The sequence below is a fragment of the Orycteropus afer genome, unplaced genomic scaffold, assembly GCF_000298275.1.
Source record: "Orycteropus afer afer isolate SDZICR_OR568_19922 unplaced genomic scaffold, OryAfe1.0 scaffold00622, whole genome shotgun sequence".
In the NCBI taxonomy this organism is placed as follows: domain Eukaryota; kingdom Metazoa; phylum Chordata; class Mammalia; order Tubulidentata; family Orycteropodidae; genus Orycteropus; species Orycteropus afer.
Window position 1 is genome coordinate 874,548 of NW_006922209.1, and position 10,874 is coordinate 885,421.

The following is a 10,874-nucleotide window of genomic DNA, read 5'->3' on the forward strand; positions in this document are numbered from 1 at the left end:
CTTCCAGAAAGCACTCACAAAAGTTTCTTCAGACCTGTGGAAAAGGTCATTCAAGAACATCTTATATGGATAAAATACGTTTTCTGCTTTTGCACATGTGATGTGGGAACATTTTTTTGAGTAGGTACCATCATGCCCGATGCTGCCTTAGCTGCTGTGAGTGTCTCCTGAAGCCACAAATAGCTATGCTCCAGCAGCTCTTCAGCCCTGGGAATGGTGGTTGCAACATTGATCCTTCCTGTTCATCCCACAACCAAAACCCCCAAGTTAAGACTTTATTTCCTTTTCCAGGTGAGTCTAAATGTGTGCTAACACATGTACCACGCACGGCAAGTAAGCCATATAGATACACCTAAGGTCAAAACATGTTATGTAAACTGTCTTTTAATAGTAACAGCTAATTTATAAGTAGATGAAACAGTGGTCATTCTTCAGACTGTTTAAAGAGGAATAAAGTGACATAGAAAACAAGCAGTGAAATGAAATGTGACATAAAATCTCTCCCAAGTATTATCAGACAGGTCTGCCAGGTATCCTATCCACTCTGCAGTTTAACTCTTGTTCAGCATCAGGACTAATAATGAAGGAAGCAGTGAATCCATGAACTTAATGAAGCAGTTGATATGTGCCAGGAAGTCTACTGGTTCTTTTGTAAACATTGTTTCACCGGCACCCCACAACAACCTTGTAAAGTTGCAAGGGGTTAATTTGACCAAATAGGGTCTTAGAGAGGGCACGTGACTGCCCAAAATCACAAAGCTTATTAGCAGCAAAGCTGGAACTTGAGCTCACATCATCTAATTCCAACATAGCTTCCTTCTTAGACATATTCTTATGTATTTCAAATTTATATGCTTTACTTATACATAAAAACCAAAAAAAATAAAAATAAAACACCAAACACTGCTATCGAGTTGTTTCCAACTCATAGCAACCCCCATTGGGTTTCTGAGACTATAAATCTTTATGGGAGTAGATTGCCCTGTCTTCCCTTCCTGGAGCAGCTGGTAGGTTTGAACCGCTGACCTTCCAGTTAGCAGTCAAATGCCTTATCCACTACACCACCAGAGCTCCTTTATTTATACATGCATTCCCCTAACATGTTGTTACAATACCAAAGAGACAGTGTTAATGACTATGTGAAACGCCACTCCAATTTTCCCTTTTCTTTGCAGTTACTGGTAACCTGAAGTTCCTTGCATTGACCTCTTCCCCGCAGTGTTTAATGTTGCCTATAAGTTAGGTTGGGCAATCCTACTTTCGTAGTGATACTGCCTCGGAAACCCAAGGAGGGGTCGCTATGAGTCGGGGCCGACTCGACGGCACGTAACAACAACAACAACATAAGTTATATTGAGAGAAACTGCCAAGAGAAGGTGTGAAGGTGTTGCAAGCAGAGCCAGATAAGGGGAAATAGCTGAAGTCATGTTTCTTTTCCTCCAGAAAGTAGATGGCATCTCAGTCTCTTCGAGTCTCCTAGGGTACCTTGTACATTAAAGAATTACATTAGAAAACTGACCCACCTATGTAAACTTAGGCATGCCATCTCTTTGGAAGAGAGGAACCAGTTAACTGGGCAGGGCTCTGACTCTGAAGGCATCTGTGACTTTCCTGAGGCCACTAGTCAACTTGCACAGGCATTGTTGTTGTTGTTGTTATAGGTGCTGTTGAGTCATCTCCAACTCATAACGACCCTATGCACAGCAGAACGAAACACTGCCCGGTCTTGTGGCAGCTTCACAATCCTTGCTATACCTGAGTCCATCATTGCAGCCACTGTGTCTATCCATCTCGTTGAAGGCCTTCCCCTTTTTTGTTGACCTCCCACTTTACCCAGCATGATATCCTTTTCCAGGGAATGGTTCCTTCTGACAACATGACCAAAGTAGGTGAGACAGGCATTACATATAGAACAAAGAGCTTGCAGTCATATTCTTGACTACATGGTAGTAAATTGTCTCAAGAGTTGATAAACAGTCTTTCCAAAGACTAGCTATTCCCTGAGAGTGTTTCTCTGGGCCATATCTATCTTAGAAGAAGCTAGCTACTACTGTAGTTATTTTCTTTGCAATAATGACAGAGGAGCTATTTCAGATGATGAAGTCTGGAAACTTGGGGAATAGTATTTTCCTAGCCAATCTATGGTCTAAATCGCCACATCTAAAACTTTCATTTAAGCATTCTAATTAATAAGAGAGACAGTGGCTGCAACGATGGGCTTAAACACAGCAAGGACTATGAGTATGACACTGGACCAAACAGTGTTTCATTCTGTTATACAAAGGGTCACCCTGAGCCAGCACTGACTTGATAGCAATAAAACAATAATAACAATTAGCAATAGAAATAATCAATATTCCTGAGGACTTGGGGATTAGCCACAAGTAAGAAATTTCTCTGATATCATATGTGTTTTTGTTGTTGTTGTTGTTGTTTTATTTATTTTGCAGTGTTCCCTCCCCTACCCTCCCATCCCTGGCAACCAACAAAGAAAGTTTCCCTCCATATATAAACCTTTCCTTGACCCTCCACAACAATGAACTAATACTATATTTGTCCTTCTGTGATTGACTTATTTTACTCAGCATAATGTCCAAGTTCATCCATATTATGTGCTGTTTTGCAAATTCTACATTATTCTTCAGTGCTGCATAGTATTCCATTATGTATATGTACCATAGTTTGGTCATCCACTCTTCCACTGATGGGCTGATATCATATGTTTTTATCCAAAAAAAAATCATCCAAGTCTTCCTCATATTGGCTCCCTATTTGTTTAGATATGAAATTATTTTCAAAAAAATTTTAAGTTAAAATTAACCCTTAAAAAATGCTCTGCCACATTGATTCTGTGATTTACCTTTTCCCAGGACAAACTTTGTACCCCCTAGATTCTAGAATACACTCGTCCATCTTAGGAAGCATCCATGGATCTAAATAACCACTCCCATCCTTCCACATCTACAGAAAGAACAAAATCAGCAAAGGAGGCAGATTTGTTTGCGTGATGTCCAACATTTGGTTCAAAATTTTGGCATCATATCTTCTAAAAATTTCGTCAGGCTGATTTCCTGCCTGCAATAACAAAAAAAAAAAAAAAACCTCATATATTGTAAAGTTAATACAGCCTCCAGATAGAATGTAACTTACATATTTATCTTGTCATTGTTTTTGTGTTCCATCTAATCGATTACAACTCATAGCAACCCCACGTGACAGACTAGAACTGCCCCATAGTGTTTTCTGGGCTGTAATCTTTCAAGAGCAGATGGCCAGGTCTTTCTCCTAAAGCCGCTTGGTGGGTTTGAACAGCCAGCCTTTCAGTTAGCAGCGATCATTTACCTGTTTGTGCCACCAGAGATCCTTACCTTGTCATTAGTAACTAGCAAAACTAACAAGCATGCCTTTCTTTTCTGAACAAATTTGGCAATTAGACCAGATGTCTTTTTTCCCCAGGTTTCTTTAAGTGCTACTATGTAGATGCAAAAAGACAATAATACGATGAATGCATATGTAGTACCTGGATTTCTTGAATACTATAGTATCTGTAAAAACCCTGGATTTTATGATATTTACTCACATTTGATTTTTCCTTCTGTTTTCTAGACCTTGTAATGAAATGAAGTCAATAAAACCTACCCACTGCATTGAGATACAAGTGATTTGAGGAGATTGGGTGAATTTATGCCCAGGCGGTAGGGTGTATTTATCTAGTCCAACAAGGTGGTAGCTACAGAGAAGAACGTGAACGGAAGCCATCACTGGGACATTCTAACCCCTATATCCCATTGAATTGAGTAATTCATTTTGTATCAACTGTATCAATCTCAGGCTGTGGCCTTAATCTTGAGACTAGACTCTTAGCCACCAGGAGGCAGAAGTGTAAAACTGCACCTGCCTTGGGCTTCTGTGAAGACTCTCAGGACACCACTCAAGGCTCCAGTTCCTGGGTCCCTTTAAATCATGACATTCATCTTCCTAGACTTTCCTAACGTTTCAGTTTTCGTGTTTCACCAGTGAAATGATACCCTACTTTCTCAACTTTTTATAACTTTGAACTTCTATAAATTGACTCAACTTAGTAATTATTCAACAGATGTCTCTTGAAAACTCTGTGCTATCAGGCACCGTGGGAAGTTTGCACCTGGTATTAAAGCAAAGATCATCAAAGTTCCCACCATTGAGGATTTCTCAGTCTCTGGCACTTGGGGAGGGGCTGTTTCATGGACTGAATTGTGTCCCCCCAAAAAAAATATTTGTCAACTTGCCTTGGCCATGATTTTCAGTGGTTTGGCAATTATGTAATGATCCTCTATGATGTCATTTGATGTGGTAAGCCAATCAGTTGTAAAAGGATTAGGGTGGATGCAGTACCCTTAATCTTGTCACAGCCCTGATTTGACCCAAGGGTAGTTTCCCTCGGATGTAGTCTGCAACATGTTTTATTTCCCAAGAGATTAAAGGAGAGACGAGCAAGCAGAGACAGAGGGATGCGCTACCATCGATAAAGAAGAACTGTGAGCAGAGTGTATCTTCTGGACCCAGGGCCCCTGTACTTGGAACCTGGGAGCATGTGTCATGGAGAGACACGGACAGAGAGAGCCTTCCCCGACAGCTGGTGCTCTGATTTCAGACCTCTAGCCTTCTAAACCGGAAGGAAGGTTGGGCAATCTACATCCATAGTGATACTGCCTCAGAAACTCAAGGAGAGGTCCCTATGAGTGGGGTGTGACTCCACGGCACATAACAACAATAACAACAAAGCCTTCTAAACTGTGAGAGAATAACCTTTGTTTCTTAAAGCCACCCACTTACAGTATTTCTGTTATAGCAACACTAGAGAATGAAGACAGACAGCAAAGGTGAGAAGGTTACAAATTTATAAATTATATACATTATCAGCTTTAAAAATGAAAGTATGTGTCAAATTCATTATTATTTTCTTTGATGTCATTTTTATTTCAAAAATTCACTGAAATTTTCTTCTACTACTTGTAAAATGTGAACTTGACTTTGTTTTGGGATTTAACCACGTTTCTTTCTTTCTTTCTTTCTTTCTTTCTTTTCTTAATTGTGATTTGTATGCAAATTTACACCCAAATTTTACATTGTAAAAAAATATATTTTTATGGCCCAGAGCACCATTAAAAAATAAATTTTAAAAAATTGGTAATATTGAGGGACTAAAAAGTACAATTTACTTCATAGTAAAACAGTTGATGTTTCTCTTATATACAGAATTCCTAAAAATAGATTGTCATAGGAAGAAAAAAGAACTATTTGACAAAGTACAGAAAAAGAAAAGCAATTATCTCGTAACCACATGATCAGAGAAATAGGAATTGCCATTATTTCAAAATGTGAGTGATTTCTAATTGCATAGAGGTAGCCCCTGAGTTGTAACATGCATAAGCTATCAGGAAGCACATTTAAGACTTAATTGTGTATGTGAGTTTTTAATACATCTTAGAAAATAATAATAATAAAATAAAAATGAAAGTATGCCCATAAGTATGGACTACCTCAGAAACGGGCACTGAAATGGAGGGCTTGGGAAAGTATCTCATTGATGAGAGATGCCTACAGGCTCATATCGTCTTTCCTATCAGCAGGTCCAACACACTACTTATGGAAGGAATAAATAAACCTTCAAAGATACAGTTCTTCTTCCGTCCATTCTCAACTCGCCCTGAGGTACAGGTGGTGATTTTTGTGGCCTTCCTGGTGATGTACGTGACCAGCGTCACTGGAAATGCTACCATCGCAGTCACTGTCCAGCTCAACCACGCCCTCCACACTCCCATGTACTTTTTCTTGGCTAATTTGGCAGTTCTGGAAATCTTCTATACATCTGCTATTGCGCCACTGGCTTTAGCCAACCTTCTGACGATGGGCAAAACTTCCGTTTCCGTCACTGGATGTGGCACCCAGATGTTTTTCTTTGTCTTCTTGGGTGCTGCTGACTGTGTCCTGCTCGCAGTCATGGCTTGTGATCGGTTTATAGCGATCTGTTACCCTCTGAGATACGCCCTCATCACGAGCTGGCCCTTGTGTGCGGAGCTGGTGGCTGGCTCGCTGGTGCTGGGCTGCCTGCTGTCACTGCCGTTGACCGTTTTAATCTTCCACCTCCCCTTCTGCAACAACAACGAGATCTACCACTTCTACTGCGACCTGCCTGCAGTCATGCGCCTGGCTTGTGCAGACACACACGTTCACGAGACTGCCCTGTACATCATCAGCTTCATCGTCCTCAGTATCCCCCTCTCACTTATTTCCATCTCTTATACCTTCATTGTGGCGGCCATTGTACGGATCCAGTCAGCTGAGGGACGCCAGCGAGCCTTCTCCACCTGCTCCTCTCACCTCATGGTGGTCCTTCTACAATACGGCTGCACCAGCTTTATATACTTGTCCCCGAGTTCCAGCTACTCTCCTGAGATGGGCCGCATGGTGTCCGTGGTCTACACTTTCATCACCCCTATTTTAAACCCGTTGATCTATAGTATGAGGAACAAAGAACTGAAAGATGCCCTGAGGAAGACTCTGAGAAAGTTCTAGCAGGATGAGCCTATGACTAAGCATTCACACTGGGACTCTTTTGAGAGAAAAAACAGGGTGCTATTAACAATTAAAATGGGGCAACAGGCATAAACTAGGAATGTCATCAGCAAACTGAGACATGGTTCCTGGTTCTGGGAAAGCCAGACAAAATGAATCCTGCTGTCATATTGAAAATAAAGCCACAGCACCTGTGACAACACGATGTCCTGAGGAATGGATAAAAAAGGAAAGTCAACATTTATTGGAAACCATTGTGGATTGAATTGTGTCCCCACAATCTTGTGTTGGAATATAATGAAACCATCTTTCATAATGCAATATAACGTAATGATCAATCAGTTGTGGTCATACCAATGTAGACACAGAAACATGCATGCAGACGTAGGGGGAAGACAGACACTACCTGATGATGGAGGCAAAGACTCTAAGAGCCAAGGATCTCCAGGGATGGCTACTAGAAGCCAAAATAAACAAAGTAGGACAACCCTCTCAGGACATGCCATGAATTCAAACTTCTAGCCTCCTGAACTGTGAGAAAATAAATACAATCAATCACTTGTATTTCTTTTACAGTAGAACTAGATATCTATCTACTGGGAACTTTATAGAGATTATCTCACTTTCAATACCCCTGGTAGGTATCATGGTCTTTGTTTTTCAGAAATGGAAACTAAAGTAGCAATAAAAAATCATATCCAGGATGAGAACACGAGTGTTTAAGAATCTAAGACTCAGCTCTCTTTGCTCTCCTGGGTCTAAGAGTAGGAATATATGTAACCTCACCCAAGTGTCTTCATTTCTCTAAGCTTCACTTTTCTTATTTCTGACGTGGCAGGGCTGAACTCAACGATTCCAAATGTTCCTTTCAGGGTTATGAGATTATATTCTAAATGTTAGCCAAGCAGCCCCTGAATGGCAGAGAAGGAAGACTTGCAGCAAGCAAAGAGAAAGGGAAGCTTTAAAAAAAATAAAATAAAATAATTTTTTACAGTTTTTGTTTTTATAACCAAAATGAAAACTAATGACAGTGTTCCTAACTTTTTAAGAGCACCCAGTAATAAAATGATAATAATACTAATGGAGAAAATTATTATTTAATCTAAAAAGTGAAAATAAAGGAGAAGAAAGCTGGTAATCATTGAATCTTGACCCTTCTTCCTGTGTTTACCCTCCGTAGTTCTTGTCTACATGATAGCACTTTAAATGGATTACAACAGGCTTTATATCTTCTATAAGTTCTCTCTCTCTAATCAAGGACTCCACCAACTTGTCCTTCAGGGAGATGAAACGTGAACCTTTTCATCATAACAATTACCTTCCAAATTTTCTGTACTTCCATATCCTCCATCTTAGTTAGGTTATGGCACCCGTTGTTTACTTCACCCAGGAATAAACATTATAGTATTTTAGCCTAGGAAACTTTTAGTTATGTATGATCTGTGAAACATATTTTCAGTAATTCATCTTGATTATTTAGCCTCGTAAATTTGGAATAAAATAAAACTTCCAGATAGTTTTCATATAGCTTTTAATTTTGCCTGACAATAATTTCTTTTTGGAGGAAGACTCATTACAACCACCAATATTAAAATGACACAAGCTTACTTGTTGAAAGAGGAGAAGACTTGAAGCACTTACTGGTGAAGATCAAAGACTACAGCCCTCACAATGGGTTACACCTCACACTAAAGAAAACAAAAATCCTGACAACTGGACCAATAAGCAACATCATGATAAATGAAGAGAAGATTGAAGTTGCCAAGGATTTAATTTTACTTGAATCCACAATCAATGCATTTGAAAGCAACAGCCAAGAAATCAAACGTATTGTGCTGGGCATATCTGCTGTAAAAGACCTCTTTAAACTGTTAAGAGCAAAGATGTCACCTTGAGGACTAAAGTGCGGCTGACATAAGTTGTTGTTGTTGTTATGTGGCATCGAGTCGGACCCAACTCATAGCGACCCCTCCTTGGGTTGCGGAGGCAGTATCACTACAGAAGTAGATTGCCCAACCTTCCCAACCTTCTTTCCGAGGCTGACATATAAGACATGGTATTTTTAATTGTATCATATGCATGCAACACCTGGACAATGAATAAGGAAGACCAAAGAAAAACTGAAGCCTTTGTATTAATGGTGTTAGCAAAGAATACTGAATATACCATGGAATGCCAGAAGAACTAACAAATCTGGCTTGGACAAAGGACAGCAAGAGTGCTCCTTAGAAACAAGAGCAGTGATGCTTCTTCTCACATACTTTGGGCATATGAATCACAAAGGGCCAGACTCTGGAGAAGGATGTGATGCTTAGTGACGTAGAAGGTCACAGAAAAAGAAGGGAAGCCCCCCAGCAGGATGGATTAACTAGTGGTTGCAACAAGTTCAAACATAGCACCAATAGTGAGGATGGCGCATGAGTGGGCAGTGTTTTGTGCTGTCATACATAGGGTCCCTATGACTTGGAACCAACTCAGTGGCACCTAACAACAAAAACAACATTGTGCTAATTATGTTACTTGTTTCTCCACCCCCCACTAGTATATATCCTCAATGGCAGTAACTGATTCAACTCGGTATTACATTGCCTGTTGTTGTTGTTGTTATGTGCCGTCGAGTCGGACCCGACCCATAGTGACCCCTCCTTGGGTTTCCGAGGCAGTGTCACTACAGAAGTAGATTGCCCCATCTTCCTTCCGAGGAGTGGCTAGTGGGTTTGAACCGCCAACCTTCTGGTTAGCAGTCAAGTGCCTTAGACACTATGCTACCAGAGCTCCTATTACATTGCCTAGTGTGGTGCTAAGCACAGAACAGATGCCTAACCATTGCCATTTAGTTGGTTCCAATTCATGGCGGCCCCGAGTGATACAGAGTAGAACTGCTCCATAGGATTTTCCTGGCTGTAACCTTTATGGAAACAGATCTCCAGCTCTTTCTTCCACAGCTTAACTGGGGGGTTTGAACTGTCAACTTTCCTATTTGTAGTTGAGACCAAATGACTTCTATCACCCAGGAACCTGAAACAGATGCCTAGTGTTCACTTATTGTAGCATGTTCTATTCCTTCATTCATTCTGTCACCAAATATTGCTCAAGACTCCAACACATTCACTATAAATCAAGTATTTTATACCAGTTGCTGCTGTTGGTCATGATTGTCTTGATCCTCTAGTGCTGCTCTAACAGAAATATCACAAATGGATGTCTTTAACAAACAGAGATTTATCCCCTTACAGTTTAGGAGGCCAGAAATCTGAGTTCAAAGTGCCAGCTCTGGGGGCGGGGTGAAGGCCCCTCGACCTTGGGCTTCAGCTCTGCCTCCTGTTCCAGGTCCACTACAGCTAGAGGTTTTTTCTGACTCACACAGCTCTGGCTACTGAGGCCGATGAACCCAAGACTGACAAGTAAATGGCACAGTCCCAAGAGTAGCAGACAACATGGCAGGCCCCTAGTTCAAGTCCAGGAACAATCTCAAGATCACAGGCAACATTGCAGGCCACTGAGCTGAAGACTCAGCCAAATGTAGGATCTGGATGTGCCAAAAGCTCAAGACATTTCTGAAAACTTCTCCTTAAAGACTGGAAGCAGGCCACACCCCAAAGGCAGCTACTTAGCTGTTCATAGCTGATTCCACCTTGGAGGTGATTACAATCTCATCATGGAGAATAACTAGAGCCAGCTGCTCTGCCACTCAAAACCACGGCCCAGCCAAGTTGACACAAAACCTTAACTACCACGGTGCTCAAGGTAATTATAAAATGTAGATAAAAGTTTATTCAGACTTTAGTCATCCGTGAACAACCTTCATGATTATTTTTCATTTTTATTGCTTATGGTATTACTAGGAGCTCTGGTAGCTTAGTGGCTAAAGCACTTGACTGCTAACCAGAAGGCTGGTGGTTCAAACCCACCAGCCACTCCTCGGAAGGAAGGTTGGGCAATCCTACTTCCGTTGTGATACTGCCTCGGAAACCCAAGGAGGGGTCGCTATGAGTCGGGGCCGACTCGACGGCACATAACAACAACAACAACAACATGGTATTACTATTTATTTAATATTTTCTTGACTTAAATTCAACTCACTCCCTTTTTTTGTAACTTAATGATGTGTATTGTGCTAGTTACATTTTTATACTTTATCCAGGGAGAGAGATAAGCATCTTCCTCATAGAAAGCCAGGGTCAGTACAGCCATGTTTGTGGAGCAGCCAACCTCCAGATGGGCCAACACAAAAAGGAACACGTACATTAGGTTATGGAGGGAATGACCTCCCCAGACTGTGTGCCCACTGATAATGTTTCCAACCATGCTTCCCA

General features: G+C 41.0%; 1 protein-coding gene across 1 annotated transcript; it reads left to right on the forward strand.

Moving 5' to 3' along the window:
• Positions 1-5,628: 5,628 nt before the first annotated feature.
• Positions 5,629-6,558, forward strand: LOC103210516 (olfactory receptor 10V1-like). The gene has a single exon (XM_007956433.1). It carries the CDS (start codon positions 5,629-5,631, stop codon positions 6,556-6,558), a length of 930 nt encoding a protein of 309 aa, XP_007954624.1.
• Positions 6,559-10,874: the final 4,316 nt, after the last annotated feature.

Coding starts and splice junctions, on each gene's coding strand:
- LOC103210516 (XM_007956433.1), top strand. CDS start 5,629: ATGGAAGGAATAAATAAACCTTCAAAGATACAGTTCTTCTTCCGTCCA.